The 17,096-nt window shown below is 44.7% G+C and overlaps 1 protein-coding gene across 5 annotated transcripts in view; it reads left to right on the top strand.

Annotated features, from left to right (window-relative positions):
- MITF (melanocyte inducing transcription factor) overlaps positions 1 to 17,096 on the top strand; it is a 374,744-nt gene that overhangs the window by 101,341 nt on the left and 256,307 nt on the right. For 3 of the 5 annotated variants that reach the window (XM_073569726.1, XM_073569724.1, XM_073569722.1), the window contains exon 2: positions 6,879 to 7,128. In XM_073569726.1, coding sequence (XP_073425827.1) covers positions 6,879 to 7,128 — 250 coding nt within the window. The remainder of the gene's footprint in view (positions 1 to 6,878; positions 7,129 to 17,096) is intronic. The other 2 variants (XM_073569725.1, XM_073569723.1) reach the window with 1 other exon arrangement.

Below are 17,096 nucleotides of genomic sequence, written 5' to 3'. Positions count from 1 at the left end.
AAGCTCAAAGGACCAGGTTGCCTACATCTAATCGAAAGAAGGGATAATTCGAGAAGAAAACACATTTTTTCTACTCACCTTGAAAAGGAGACTAAAACAAAGGCCAAAGAGACAAACCATGTGGCCACTATTGAAACCAGGAATCCATCTCTAAAGTGTTGAAACCCTGAGATTAAAATCTTCTTTCTAACAAAAAGCATCATTTTAACCTCCTCTTTTTGGTCCCCTTGAAGAACCAAGATCCATTTGAGATCAACCTCCACAAACCCAACTGGCTCCACCAATGGAAGTCTTCAAACAGAGGCTGGACAGACATCTGACTGGGATGATTTAGCGAATCCTGCTTTGAGCAGGGGGTTGGACCAGATGGCCCAGGAGGTCCCTTCCAACTCTACGATTCTATGATTCTATGAAACGTTGGATCATTTCTACGGTCATGTCCAAGCCATGTTTTGCTGCCAAAATGATCACTTTCTCCAGATCCCATCGCCTTCACCAGTCTTGCTATTACCACCAGTGATGTATTCGACTTTTAGATGTTTCCAGTAGCTGATCTGACATATCACCTGGGTAAAAACCAAAAGAAAAAGAAATCAAAGGATTTGAGTATTGTCTTAAACTGTGACGGATCCAGGGATGATGGGGCCGTCCCACATGAAAGGATGTATTACGTCTACAGTGGTTTCGGTCTTCTACCAGTGCTTCACTAGTCCCATATTCCCTGCTAATGTTCTTGAGAAATTGATGTCATATTCCCAGGTCCGCGGTCATGTTCTCCGAGGTTTCATGCTTGGTTTTATATTATGGCTTCCAAAACCTATGGAGAAAGGAGATGGAGGTAACATAGATAAGCCAAGGTTCGGCTCAGCGATGGTCATGGTCTACATATTGGAGTCTGCTCGGAAAGTTTGGGATGGTCTCCATAAAGACCCCAGATTGTAACAGCCGCACGGTTATCAATCCTTCACCAGACAGATTTGTAAAGTAACTTGTGATGTAAATTAGAAGCGTGACATAGAAATCAAGGTTAGTGTCCGTTACAGGAGATTACCGCCATAATGACGTGTCTTGCCGGAGTATAGAAAACATTTTTGATCATAGTGGAAAGGCTAAAAAATAAAAGCTAAATAAAAAAAAATCTGTACTGATACTTTCTGGACTGAAACTGGCTGAGAAAGGCATTTGGCCAGGAGTATAGGTTTTAGGAAACAATCCCTTCATATTAGAAAAATGAATATATGGCTTAGGATCAGGAGGTGAAGCAGCCTGAAGATGCTCGTCCCCAATGAAAAACCTGTAGCCGCTCTCCAAATTAGAATAGTATGGTAACGTACGCCGTACTTACATATATTAAAATAAAGAATGCACTCTGGCTGCTACAACTAATATTTGACTAATTTTTGGTTTTATGGAGGAGGAGGTGAGCTGTGACATCACCTATTTTGATGGTGGATCCTGTGTTATCTACTGTGTATAGAGGTGTTATCAGTCATCGAACAGAAGGAGGAGGAGGTGAGCTGTGATATCACCTATTGTGATGGTGGATCCTGTGTTATCTACTGTATATAGTGGTGTTATCAGTCATTGTACAGGAGGAGGAGGTGAGCTGTGATATCACCTATTTTGATGGTGGATCCTTATCTACTCTGTATAGAGGTGTTATCAGTCATTGTACAGAAGGAGGAGGTGAGCTGTGATATCACCTATTGTGATAGTAGATCCTGTGTTATCTACTGTATATAGAGATGTTATCAGTCATTGTACAGGAGGAGGAGGTGAGCTGTGACATCAGCTACTGTGATTGGTGGATCCTGTATAGTTGCAACTTCCAAACGAGCCTTGCCTCCTCCTGGAGTCTTGTGTTCCTCCATGCTCTGTCTTCTTGATAGATTCATTTAAATAAAAATGTACCAAGTTTACAAACACTTTTGATTGAAGAGGTTGCCTGATCTGGGACATTTTGGATATATCCACAGAATATGCTGTAAATGTCCCCAAGATTTAGGTTCTAGTGCTGCCTCTCGCATCCGTATCACGGACGAGGCCCCATTGCACATTGCTGAGGACAGAGAGGTGACGGCACATTCGCAGTTCTTTTCATTCATTTCCATAGACGATTCCAAAATTGCCAAGTATGCTTGCACACCTGGAGAGAGCTGCGCATGCGCGGCCACCTCTCCAGGCCTTCCATCCATTTTCAGCATGGAATCAGGAGCCAACGCTCAAGACGAACGCGGTTCCCGTTTTGTTTATACAGTTGATAAGCAGATTTATGTGTCTCCATGGCAACAGACTACAAACAAACTCAGTGTAGTCTGGCCCTGCAGTACCCATCTTAGATTATTATTATTTTTATTTTTATTTATTATTATAGCACCATTTATTCCATTGCGTTTTATGTGATGATTTGTTTAGAGCTTTTAACCATAGTAATACATAGTTTTGCATAAGAGCTGTATACAAAAAAACATACTGTATTTCTAATAAAAAAAATGATAAAATAATCCAGATGCAGTTGTTTTTTTTTTAAAAATATTTTTGATGTATTGGAAAAATAAAAAGAATTGTTGTAAAGCTACCCATACCCCACGTAAGAGCGCAAGGATGTGGGAATCTCACTTTCTCGCCTTCTTGCCATTGGACAATATGGAATATGGCGCTAATTAACCTCCACATTATAGAACAACTATCTTGGTACCTGCAGCTTATCGGATTTTCACTTTTTTTTTTTTTTTTCATTGTTAATTGCAATTTTTTTACATTTTGCGAGTATCACAGTCGATGACTTGTCTTGAGCAGCTAATTAGTGCGATTACTCCACCGCTGCGTTCGGCTCTGAACAAAGGTTTCTGTGCTGGTTTATCAAAAGGATCAGACACTTCGGGAATGTTGCGACCTGACAGGTCTTAAATAACAAGACAATCTCTTACCTCGGAAAATCGGCTTTGGAGTGCGACCGATTCATTGTTTGATCTTACCTTCAAACAGAGAGCGCACCCCCTTCTCCTTCAGCTCGCTATGGGAAGTCAGTGAGGTTAAGGTTCGCCGCGGAACCGCAAGGGTAACAGGCTACGGCGCTGCGCGCGAAGATGTGTTTGGCGCAGTCTCTTATACATCCAGATTTTTCAGCCGCGCGCTCGGCTTCTAATTAGCAGGCGAATGTGACGATGGATGTGGAATTGTTTGGGAAATATCAGGATTCGACTTTGCGGTGAGAAGTCTGACACTGTGTTAGCAAAACTGTTAAGGATCTCGGAGGTTTTTCTAAATATACTATGGTAAGAACATCAGCAGGAAGTTAAGAAGAGGTGTACTGACTTCCTGCCAAATCCATCTGTGGAGAGATGACCTTATTTGCGTGTCATGTTAAAAGGACTCTGACCTGTCTGTTGAACCCAAGCACAAGCGCTCATTGCACCAAATTTAAGTGCACCTTCCGACCCTGCTTGTTTCCTCTCCCTCCTTTCCCCTCTTCTCTTATTACCAGCTCTGGCTTCATAGAGCCAGAGAAGAGCAGAGTGTTATGAGCTCATTTTCTGCTCCACCAGTTGAGAGTTCTCCTTCCGTTCTCCCTCTGGTGGTGACAGGAAGTAGTGAGGTTGGTTTAATTGGTAGTGATCTGCCAACTGGTGAGGAAGATAACGATTGTATCTCTGGAGTATCAGACTGGATATAAGACAGCCGACGCCCTATCCTGGTGCTGGTGATTCAGTCTGCTTCTCAGGTCTTGGACTCAGCTCTGTTCCAGTCTTCTGGAGTTAAGTTTGTTTTTTGCTATTGTTCACACTTGCTCTTGTTGGTCAATTCAGTTTTTTGTGTGGTCAGCCAGCCCGGTTGGGCTGTGCTGAATTTCCACTCTTATTTATCTGTATTTGCCAAATTGCCTTTTTTTGTCCCTTATTAGATTGGCCTCTTTTTGCTCTGTCTCAGAATATTTCAAAGTGCTGATATAGTGGGAGAAATCTAGTGACTTCAGGGTTAATTTTGCTATCAGTTGTGTTGGACATTATTTTTGTAGGGTTTTTGGCAGATTTCAGACAGTTTCTTTCCTTTCCTGTCCTTTCTAGTTAGTTTGGCCCCATCGTTTGCTCAGCCTATTTTCCTGCCTTTGTTTGTATTTTCATCTTGTTTCACCGTCAATACATGTTTGGGGGCTGTCTTTCCTTTGGGGTCTGCTCTGGGGCAGTTAGTTTTCCTCTTTTCCTGCTTTAGGCTTATTTAGCTCTCCGGTTGTGACGAGGCGTCTAGGACCACCGTAGGAACGCTCCACAACTGCTGCTAGTTGCGTGTTAGGATCAGGGGTCTGCAGTCTGCATTGTTAGCAACCTCTTTGGTTTTCTGAGACTTAGCTTGTGTTGTTTTTTATTTCCTCCTCGGCGACCCATTCATAACAGCAGAGATAGATGGAAAACCAGTAGGTGGTAAAGTTCTCTTATATGTTTGGCCACGTCAGGGTTGCACCGAGCGCCTGTACTTGGTTTGAGTAGTCGTTCTGTGCTGACAGTCCCTTTAAAGGGCTTATTGTTGCCTTTAGTACTGTGCGGCTCCTGCTGAAAAGTACGCCACTAATAGGTTGCCGCCTGAGGTTTGTGACCACTACAAATCTTAATATTAACTGATGCTCGCCAAGTTTTACTGACGGTCTTTTTTTAATTTAATTCATTTTTCAATAATCCAATTACCTTTTTTTTTTTTTTTTTCATGCCTCATTTCTTTCCATATGAAGTTGCAGTTGGAGAATGAGGCCACGTTCACATGGTCAGTATTTTACATCAGTATTTATAAGCCAAAATCAGGAGAGGAACAATCAGAGGAAAAGTATAATATAAACCCATCACCACTTCTGTATTTATCACTCACTCCTGGTTCTGTCTTACAAATACTGATGTAAAATACTGACCAAATACTGAATATGTGAACATGGCCCGATCCTTCATTTGGTCAATACCAGAAACCTTCTAGAAGTGCTGGTTTCTCGGAGGTAATGGGAGATATGCTGGTTCATCCAGAAGTCCATTACGTTATGTTTGACAGTGGTATGACAGTGGTACGGACTCTGCCGTATCCTGAGACTTTTGAGGTTCCAGCCCTGGTGTACTCCTGCGCCCTCTTTAGTGGTTTACTCCTGTAATGTTGTGACTAATCTCCCAAGTGTGGAGTTGCCCGCACATTACTGTGCAGTGAAGAGTGTCCCGGAGATTTCTCAGCTCTTCCAGAAGTCCATTATTTTATGATTGATGATGGTTTGACCTCTGAGACCCCATCTGATACTGAAAATATGGGGACATGGTACTGTTGTTCTTCTGCTTCTTTACTGTCTTTTTTCAATGCAGTGGTCCCACTCACCCGAGTGTGCAAAGATCTGCAGTGGAGCTCCACATGGAGTTGTCGGCAGTCTCTGCACAATCGGAAGCATTACTGTGCAGGGAAGAGTGTCTGTGAGATTTCCCAGCTCTTCTAGAACTCCATTAGTTTATGATTGATGATGGTTTGGCCTCTAGGACCCCTTCTGATCATGGCACTATGGGGGCACGGCGCTGGTGTACTCCTGCTTCCCCTTTACTGTTTTTCTTCTGCGCAGTGGTCCCCGATTACCCGAGTGTGCAGTGATCTGCAGTGGTGCTCCAAGTAGAGATGGCTGCGGTTCCCTGCAAAGTCAGGAGGGTTATAAGTGAAGAGCAGCTGCCTCCCTATCACAGGATTGGCGGGGTCTCAGAGTGCCATTCTGGGTTCACCATCCATTTTCAAAGGGTTGACTGGCAATTAAAAAATATTTGTTACAAAATGAACCTCCTGATACCCTGATGGTTTCTTCTTCCTAGTGCAGTGATGACATCACAACACCGAGACTGCTGCAACCAGTTAATGCTTGACAATCTTTTGTCCAATTTCTGCTGACAGGGCAGAGGAGGGAGGCTCCTGCTGCAGCCAGTTGACTTACAGGCAGACAGGGCAGAGGGGGGAGGCTCCTGCTGCAGCCAGTTGGCTTGCAGGCAGATAGAGCAGAGGGGGGAGGCTCCTGCTGCAGCCAGTTGGCTTGCAGGCAGATAGGGCAGAGGGGGGAGGCTCCTGCTGCATCCAGTTAGCTTGCAGGCAGATAGGGCAGAGGGGGGAGGCTCCTTCTGCAGCCAGTTGACTTGCAGACAGACAGAGCACAGGGCGGAGGCTTCTGCTGCAGCCATTTGACTTGCAGGCAGACAGAGCAGAGGGGGAGGCTCCTGCTGCATCCAGTTAACTTACAGGCAGACAGGGCATAGGGGGGAGGCTCCTGCTGCAGCCAGTTGACTTGCAGGCAGACAGGGCAGAGGGGGGAGGCTCCTGCTGCAGCCAGTTGACTTGCAGGCAGACAGGGCAGAGGGGGGAGGCTCCTGCTGCAGCCAGTTGACTTGCAGGCAGAGAGGGCAGAGGGGGGAGGCTCCTGCTGCAGCCAGTTGACTTGCAGGCAGACTGGGCAGAGGGGGGAGGCTCCTGCTGCAGAGAGGAGTAATAGAGGGGTCATGGCTAAGCTACCGAGACACACAAAGAACATTTCTGCATATAATTTCTGTTTAAATTGTAGTTTCAGAAAAATATAGAATCAAAGAAAAAGTGGAAATTAAGAGGAGAAATACTGGGATTTTTTATTCTTTTTGTGCATTTTTTTCTCTGTTCTGAGTCAGTATATCTTTTATAATGACTATGTTGCATGTATTGCATTTCTTCATTTTCGGGACATGCATCTTGCGTTTACCCTTTCTTGGCCAAAACTGTTGCCGGTTGGGTCTGTGAATGGTTTTGGATGTGTAGAGTTCAGTGCAGACCCCCGTTCCCCCATGCTTTGTGCACAGCGATAATGTTCCCAACTAATTAGGAGTCTATCTCTTTGGCTTTTTTCGCAGCAGCTCAGCAGAGCATCCAGGAGCGTCCAAGCCTCCACTAAGCTCCTCCAATATGACATCACGGATTTTGCTACGCCAGCAGCTCATGCGTGAGCAGATGCAGGAGCAGGAACGTCGTGAACAGCAACACAAGCAGCAGGCAGCTCAGTTCATGCAGCAGAGAGTAGCAGCCAGCCACACATCGGCCATCAACGTCAGCGTGTCCACCAGCCTGCCAGCCGCTGCCCAGGTACCAATGGAAGTTCTCAAGGTACGTGTCTTCCTTTCTCACTTTTCTCCGGAGGGATGTCGAAAATCTAATTAACCTCCCACACCTTAGATATTATTTACCTGTCACCCTGGATCACGCGCTCAGTGACTAAAGGACGGATTCTCGAAGAATTAAATGGCAAGTCCGCTTTGCTACATCGGTCCATTGTTGCTTAAAGTTTTTGGGAAGTTCTGCCCTTGCATCCCGTTTAATGTTGTTTGCAAATTGTCGACACATCGTTTCTAATAATATATTAATATATATATGTAGCAGTGCTGAATTTGTCAATTGCATCGTTGCTGCAGCATCGAGTTGATCAGATGATAGGATTGGCACAACTGAACTTATCCGATGTTTGTTCGGCAGAGGTTGTCGTTGATGATGGAGCAGTGTTGAGTTTATCGGAGTTGATATTATCAGATGTCGTCGGGTTGAGTTTGTCATGTACTCCAGCTCAAGGTGATATTACAAGGTGTTACCTGTGGTTTAACGCTGGATACGTGTTGGCAGAGGCTGCTGATGTCAGCAGGATCCATACTGTCCGTGTGGGGGGGCTGATGCATGGCAGGTAGGTTGGATTTAACCCATCCGATACTGTTTAATCTAACCATAGGTAGAACCAGAGAAGGTTTGAGAACCAATCGTATCAATCCCAGCCATGGGCTGCTTTTACATAGGACTGCTCCGAAAAGTGGAATGACGATTTCGGCTCTGCTACATCTGTAACTTGCGTTTATTCCTGCCTCTTATAGCATCGGCGACTGTGCACGAAAATAACGTAACCACCTACAAGGACGATAACACTTTTACCATGGGAGTCATCTGAAGTGCAAAACTGATCATCGTGGCCCCTGTCTTGTTAAAAAGCCTCAATTTAGAGGATTAGTAATGTCGGTGGGAGCGTTTCACCGTACATGGCTCAAATCAGTGAAACGAGGGACCGTTTAGGGAGCTAGCGGCATTCTGGTCTGATAAGAACCACAAATCCCAGCGGTTTATTGAATAGCAGTACGGCTCTATGCACACCTGTCCACGGTGTGCACCGGAGGGATGTCTGATAGAAGAGTCACAGAGGCACGCACGGCGTAGTCTATCAATATGCCATGCTTTTTAGTGCTGTGACAACCCCTTTAAATGGTCTCTGTCATTTCAGCCAACTTTCCATAAATCAATAGTACAAGCTAAAATACTAAAAATTGTAATGTCAGAGAAATAAGGTTCTTTCTACACTTATGAGCCACTTTTCCTCACCAACTCATCATATACTCAGAAAAACTAACAAGATTGACTGTCAACTCACTGAGTGATCAGGTTACAGCTGCCTAAGTGTTTCTCTCGCTCAAAGCTGAATTCACATAATACAGGATGTCACCCAGGATCAGTAATGTAATGTATGTACACAGTGACTCCACCAGCAGAATAGTGAGTGCAGCTCTGCAGTATAATACAGGATGTAACTCAGGAACAGTAATGTAATGTATGTACACAGTGACTGCACCTGCAGAATAGTGAGTGCAGCTCTGGGGTATAATACAGGATGTAACTCAGGATCAGTAATGTAATGTATGTACACAGTGACTGCACCAGCAGAATAGTGACTGCAGCTCTGGGGTATAATACAGGATGTTACTCAGGATCAGTAATGTAATGTATGTACACAGTGACTGCACCAGCAGAATAGTGACTGCAGCTCTGGGGTATAATACAGGATGTTACTCAGGATCAGTAATGTAATGTATGTACACAGTGACTGCACCAGCAGAATAGTGAGTGCAGCTCTGGGGTATAATACAGGATGTAACTCAGGATCAGTAATGTAATGTATGTACACAGTGACTGCACCAGCAGAATAGTGAGTGCAGCTCTGGGGTATAATACAGGATGTAACTCAGGATCAGTAATGTAATGTATGTGCACAGTGACTCCACCAGCAGAATAGTGAGTGCAGCTCTGGGGTATAATACAGGATGTAACTCAGGATCAGTAATGTAATGTATGTACACAGTGACTGCACCTGCAGAATAGTGAGTGCAGCTCTGGAGTATAATACAGGATGTAACTCAGGATCAGTAATGTATGTACACAGTGACTGCACCAGCAGAATAGTGAATGCAGCTCTGGGGTATAATACAGGATGTAACTCAGGATCAGTAATGTAATGTATGTGCACAGTGACTCCACCAGCAGAATAGTGAGTGCAGCTCTGGGGTATAATACAGGATGTAACTCAGGATCAGTAATGTAATGTATGTGCACAGTGACTCCACCAGCAGAACAGTGAGAGCAGCTCTGGAGTATAATACAGGATGTAACTCAGGATCAGTAATGTAATGTATGTACACAGTGACTGCACCAGCCGAATAGTGAGTGCAGCTCTGGAGTATAATACAGGATGTAACTCAGGATCAGTAATGTAATGTATGTACACAGTGACTGCACCTGCAGAATAGTGAGTGCAGCTCTGGGGTATAATACAGGATGTTACTCAGGATCAGTAATGTAATGTATGTACACAGTGACTGCACCAGCAGAATAGTGAGTGCAGCTCTGGGGTATAATACAGGATGTAACTCAGGATCAGTATTGTAATGTATGTGCACAGTGACTCCACCAGCAGAACAGTGAGAGCAGCTCTGGAGTATAATACAGGATGTAACTCAGGATCAGTAATGTAATGTATGTACACAGTGACTGCACCAGCAGAATAGTGAGTGCAGCTCTGGAGTATAATACAGGATGTAACTCAGGATCAGTAATGCAATGTATGTACACAGTGACTGCACCAGTAGAATAGTGAGTGCAGCTCTGGAGTATAATACAGGATGTAACTCAGGATCAGTAATGTATGTACACAGTGACTGCACCAGCAAAATAGTGAGAGCAGCTCTGGAGTATAATACAGGATGTTACTCAGGATCAGTAATGTGCTGTATGTACACAGTGACTGCACCAGCAGAATAGTGAGTGCAGCTCTGGGGTATAATACAGGATGTAACTCAGGATCAGTAATGTAATGTATGTACACAGTGACTGCACCAGCAGAATAGTGAGTGCAGCTCTGGAGTAGAATACAGGATGTAACTCAGGATCAGTAATGTAATGTATGTACACAGTGACTGCACCAGCAGAATAGTGAGTGCAGCTCTGGGGTATAATACAGGATGTAACTCAGGATCAGTAATGTAATGTATGTACACAGTGACTGCACCAGCAGAAAGGTGAGTGCAGCTCTCGAGTATAATACAGGATGTAACTCAGGATCAGTAATGTAATATATGTACACAGTGACTGCACCAGCAGAATAGTGAGTGCAGCTCTGGAGTAGAATACAGGATGTAACTCAGGATCAGTAATGTAATGTATGTACACAGTGACTGCACCAGCCGAATAGTGAGTGCAGCTCTGGAGTATAATACAGGATGTAACTCAGGATCAGTAATGTGCTGTATGTACACAGTGACTGCACCAGCAGAATAGTGAGTGCAGCTCTGGGGTATAATACAGGATGTAACTCAGGATCAGTAATGTAATGTATGTACACAGTGACTGCACCAGCAGAATAGTGAGTGCAGCTCTGGAGTAGAATACAGGATGTAACTCAGGATCAGTAATGTAATGTATGTACACAGTGACTGCACCAGCAGAATGGTGAGTGCAGCTCTGGAGTATAATACAGGATGTAACTCAGGATCAGTAATGTAATATATGTACACAGTGACTGCACCAGCAGAATAGTGAGTGCAGCTCTGGAGTAGAATACAGGATGTAACTCAGGATCAGTAATATAATGTAAGTACATAGTGACTGCACCAGCAGAATAGTGAGTGCAGCTCTGGAGTATAATACATGATGTAACTCAGGATCAGTAATGTAATGTATGTACACAGTGACTGCACCAGCAGAATAGTGAGCACAGCTCAGTAGTATAATACAGGCTGTAACTCAGGATCAATACAGGATCAGTAATGTAATGTATGTACACAGTGACTACACCAGCGGAATAGTGAGAGCAGCTCTGGAGTATAATACAGGATGTAACTCAGGATCAGTAATGTAATGTATGTACACAGTGACTGCACCAGCAAAATAGTGAGTGCAGCTCTGGTGTATAATACAGGATGTAACTCAGGATCAGTAATATAATGTATGTACACAGTGACTGCACCAGCAGAATAGTGAGTGCAGCTCTGGAGTATAATACAGGATGTAACCCAGGATCAGTAATGTAATGTATGTACACAGTGACTGCACCAGCAGAATAGTGAGTGCAGCTCTGGAGTATAATACAGGATGTAACCCAGGATCAGTAATGTAATGTATGTACACAGTGACTGCACCAGCAGAATAGTGAGTGCAGCTCTGGAGTATAATACAGGATGTAACCCAGGATCAGTAATGTAATGTATGTACACAGTGACTGCACCAGCAGAATAGTGAGTGCAGCTCTGGAGTATAATACAGGATGTAACTCAGGATCAGTAATATAATGTATGTACACAGTGACTGCACCAGCAGAATAGTGAGTGCAGCTCTGGGGTATAATACAGGATGTAACTCAGGATCAGTAATATAATGTATGTACACAGTGACTGCACCAGCAGAATAGTGAGTGCAGCTCTGGAGTATAATACAGGATGTAACCCAGGATCAGTAATGTAATGTATGTACACAGTGACTGCACCAGCAGAATAGTGAGTGCAGCTCTGGGGTATAATACAGGATTTAACTCAGGATCAGTAATATAATGTATGTACACAGTGACTGCACCAGCAGAATAGTGAGCGCAGCTCTGGAGTATAATACAGGATGTAACTCAGGATCAGTAATGTAATGTATGTACACAGTGACTGCACCAGCAGAATAGTGAGCACAGCTCTGGAGAATAATAAATTAAAGATCCCACACTCTAGATTTCTTTATTATTTTTCATGTCCATACAATTTAGAGAGTTTTCAAATTATTATTTACACCACAAGATTTTACCTGCATTATCATTCGCTTCTTACAGTCACCAAGGATAGTTTTACTCTGAAGTGTGATTTATATTATCTCGGTCTTCAGACTCTGAGGCTCAGGTATAGACAATTTGTCCTCCGTGTCCCAAGAAACCAATTTTTCTGCTTTTCTTTCTCTTTCCGCCTCTGCAAAACTTAAAGCTAACTTTTGCTTTTGTTTAGTTAAATTCTCTCTATTGCTCCCTGTTATCTGCCAGACTATCTCTATTGGGGTGATGGACACAGGGATTGCAGAATGCTCCTTGTCCCTTTGGTCACTCCCGTTCTAAAGTAGCCATGAAAAAAATGATAATGTACGTCTATTATTTTTTTCCAGAAAGTTCTAGGTGGTGCGGACTTTAACTCCTCGTAGCCTTGCGATTCCTTCTTTCTTTTTGTTTGTAACTCAGATGCGTTGCTGGCTCCAGAAGCTTTCATCCCTTGTTAGATGAGAATCGGCAGGAGCTTGTTAGTATCTGGGCACCACGGGGACATCTAGCTTCCTAATTACTGGAAAATTCTCCATGCTTAAGAATAGATTTAATTTCACACATTGAGATTTAGACCAAAGAAAGTAAAAAGGCAAACACAATGCATCTTTATCGGGGAGAAACGAGATCAGGCTCCCTCTTCGGAGACAATAAAGACGGATTATTTGGGACTGGCGGAAGTAAATAAAAACACTTGTGTTTCGGAGAAATGGCTGATTGTTCCTATACTTTACATTGAGATTCGTTGGGGTAATTTATTATTTCTGTTGCAACCATTCCATAATCACTATTTAAAAAATTAATTTTTAATATTGCTCCAATTTTGTTACATGGACACTTTTTTAAAGACTACAGTCCAGTCCCGATGGCGGCATAATATTATGGATCAACAGGTGAGGTGGATTCTCTAAGCGGCAGGTCGGCTGTGCAGCACGGACCGGAAGCGTTGGTGCAGCTGACTTAGATATGAATAGCTGTTAGTTACCGGTCCCGGCTCCAGCGCCGGGCTTTGTTTCCTTTTCCTATAACAAGCTTCCTTTGTGCCAATCTACGTTGGGTTATCGTTGTAATCCAGCAAACAACTCTGCCATCATCAACCATGACCTTTTAAGTCTGGCTTAGGTGTGGTTTCCTACCTGAGTATTCAATGTGTTAACTAGGTATGGATAGCGCGTGAGGCTGAGTAGTCAAGAGGTCCGAGGTCAAAAGCCAAGAGAGTATATCATAAACAGAGAGGGTGAGACAAAGGCATAGTCAGGAAACCGTCCGAGGTCAGAATTCCTGGAAGGTAGCGGATCACGAGAAAAGGGCTAGTCAAATGGATGGTCAATACAAATCCAAGGTCAAGCAGGAAAGATCAGAATGCCAGAAAAATTACTCAGAGCACACACACACCTCATGAGCAAAGCTACAATTGACAGCAATCTAAGGCACAGAGCTTGGTAAATAGCCAGGTAATTACTCTGGACAGGAGATACATGGATGAAGCCCCGGCACACCCTGGTCCTGATTGGACAGGTAAACTGTCACTCCAGACACTGACAGTGCAGCACGCCTCAGCATCCAGTTGGACAACTGAGCTGTCAATCACCACACTGACAGCCCAGCACTCCCCATTACTACATTGAACAGGAGAACTGTCATTCACTGCATCCAGACTCTCTTCTCGGAGGAATCATGATATTCAGGAAGTATAGCATCCTGCTACCACCTGCTTTTCCAGGAGTTTGACTCATCTTCCACTTGACTTTACTCCTTCCAGTTCTCTAATTATATTTCCAGGTACTCCTGACTGCAGTCCAACAACCAGCTACCACTTCCAAGCTCAGTCCAGCCAATTCTTGTGCTGCTGCACTCTCATCTCTGCTGTGTCATGTTTCATTTTTACAATTTGTCTTCTATGCTGTCAGAGTACCTGATAATTTATCCGTTTCTGCTATTCTGGTACTCTTGCACACTTACAAGGCAGCTGTTTCTGTGTGTAATGGCTTGAAGATATCAGATTGCATATACCACTCTGTCATCCCTGTGTTTATCCTAACTTCAGGTAGCAAGATACCAGCTTGCCCAGAGGAGTATCTAGGGGCGGGGGGGAGGCACAGGTGGGGCATGTGCCCCGGGCGCAGCTGGTAGGGGGGCGCCATACAGGAAGCTTAATGTGGCAGTCCAAAGTGTCTCCCCTAGCCGCCACATTTTGCCGCCCCAAAGACCGGGAGTCGGACTTTCTCTGAGCCGGCTGTCAAGCTGACAGCCGGGTCACAGAAGGTGCAGAGCGCCGGCTTCCAGTAAACAATTGTACTCGTGGTTTCAGTGCCAGGTCAGAGCGAAGTCAGCAAATGATCAGGTCATGTGCTCATACTGCTGATGTCACTCACCGGCACTGGAGAGGCGCACATTGGTGGTAAGTTCTCCAGACCAGTGGATCTGAAGACACTGAAAATTCAGTATAATGGGGAGATTTAGTGTCTGGGAGAGATTTAGTGTAGAGGGAGGAATGGGGGAGATTTAGTGTTGGGGATAGGTGGGGAAGATTTGAGGACACAAGTTTGGGGAGCAAGGAAGGGACAAGTGCAGACACGTTATGGGGAGTGGGATAAATTTGAAGTCACTGTATGAGGAGCAAAGGGGGAGGGAGGAAACAGTACCAGAGAATGAGTGCAGGCACAATATGGTGAGTGAGGGGAATGGATGCAGACACAGTATGGTGAGTGGGGGGATGTTTCAAAAACAGTATGGTGAATGGGGGTTGAGTGCAGACACTATGAGGAGCAAGGGGGAATGTATGGGGGGGGTCGGTGAAGATACAGTATGGTGAGTGGGGGGGGTAGGTGCAGACATAGAATGTGGAGGATGTGTGCAAACACAGTATGGGGAGTGAAGGGGGAATTTATGTGGGCACGGTATGGGGAGTGAGTGGAGGTATGCGTGCAGACACAGTATGGTGAGTAGGGGAATGGGTACGAAAACAGTATGAGTAGCAAGGGGAAAAATGTATGCGGACACAGTATGGGAACAAGGGTTATAGGATGTGTGCAGACACAGTATGGGGAGCGAGGGTGAAGGGATGCTTGCAGACATAGTATGGGGAGTCGGGATGTATGGAGTATGCAGTATGGAGAGCGAGAGGGTAAATACATGAGGACACAGTATGGTCAGCAGAGGGTATGTGAGAGGAGACATTATGAGGAGGGAAGGGGAAATGTGTGAGGAGACTATTGAGGGGAATAGTATGAAGAGACTGTATGTGTGGAGAAAAGTGTGAGTGGGCACAGAACAGAGATTGAGTAATGTGGGGGGCAGTGTAAGGGCACATCCAGGAGGGGACAGTATGCCAAGAAGAGAGAGTGTGATGAGGGGTACAGTATAGATACCGGGCCCTATAGGGCTGACACAGTGTGAGAGGATAATGCTAAGAGAGGGCCCAGTATGGACAGGAGAGGGCAGTGTGGAGGGCATGTACCATAAGAGGGACAGTGCTGCACAAAACCGGAGAAAGATAGAAGTCTGCAGAGGCGACTGTCGATGGTGAAAACTCATCAAGGAGTCTGGACAGGATGAAGAATAAAAGAAAGAGAACGAGTCCAGAGACAAAGTCATCAATCAGATACCTGGATGTAAATTTTTTTTGTGATACTGATAGTTCTCATATTTGTATTTATGTTAGGAGCATTAGAGGGGTTCTCCAGGTTGGTGATGAGTCCGCAGTCATTCTATGTGACTGCAGACTTCTGAATTCTCACAGTGCGCACACTGCACGCTGTCAGGATTATCTCGGCGATTTGCATACATGCGGTCACATGGTGAAAGTGAGTTGAGCAAGGCCAGACAGGTCTACTCGTAAAGGTGGCCAACAATATACAAATCACATACTTGTGCTGACATGACCGTCCACCGGCAAGAGAGAATCCTAAAAGTGTGCAGTGTACGTGCTGTGAGAATTCAGAAGCCTGCATAGAGAGACTGCAGACTTTCATCTCAAACCTGGACAAGCCCTTTAATTATAAAAATACAGCTCTGTAGCCAATCCTAAGAGCGCATAATATACTCACTATCAGGATTCAGCTCTGCTCGCTGGTTCCAGTGGTCATCACACGGCCACTTCACTCATATGCGATTTTCATACTTACGTTGCTTCTCTTCCTGCTTCTCTCAGTTTTTCACTGAACATTGAGAGAGTTACTTGACTAAGTATGCAAATCACATATGTGCTTGGAGGTAAGGGGGGCACCAAACTGAATTCTTTCCCCGGGAACCAGAAAACCTAGATACACCTCTGAGCTTGCCTATACATTTCTGCTATTCCTATCTGTAACCACATTCCCACAGCAGGATGCCAGTTGATTATACATCTTTGCTGTTCTTGTACATTCCATCCGTCTAGCTCAGCTGCATCTAGTGCTTCCAGCCTAGCTTGCCCACCTGCCATTTTGCATACTCTGCTATGCTGGTCATCACTGATTCATGTGCCATTCAGTAAGTCTAGCTTTGCTGCATTATAACTCCTGATTCATGCTGCTTACCCTGTCCACTTCTTAGAGAATCTACCTCACCGGCTGAGCCTATGACAAGAGCTAAATATGCAGGACGGCACCCTTGAAGTAGAAAGACAGAGCAAAGTATGCATAATGACACTTTGGAACAGAAGAGCCGAGTATGTAGACAGAGACCTTGGAACAGAAGAGCTGAGTATTTATGGAAGGGCTGGTGGTTGTCATTTGACAGAGGGCTCAGAAAAATACAGCGGAATGGTAGTAGAACAACGTTTTCTTTAGAGTGGACCCTCTGGGTCGTGGCACTCACCCACCTAGGGCGTGCTGACCTTGTGAGGAACCACCCCCTATACAGGGAGTGTCAGGGGCAAGACCAAGGAGGTGAGCCACCACGACTGCTGGAACCAGATGGCCGGCTCAGGTAGACACTAAGTACAAGTGTCTGACGACAAAGGACGTGCAGGAAACAAGACAAGACGTGAATTCAAGGTATC

Source organism: Dendrobates tinctorius, unplaced genomic scaffold (assembly GCF_039654945.1).
Source record: "Dendrobates tinctorius isolate UK_male_01 unplaced genomic scaffold, ASM3965494v1 ptg000027l, whole genome shotgun sequence".
Taxonomy (NCBI): domain Eukaryota; kingdom Metazoa; phylum Chordata; class Amphibia; order Anura; family Dendrobatidae; genus Dendrobates; species Dendrobates tinctorius.
This window is presented reverse-complemented; position numbering and strand designations above follow the sequence as displayed.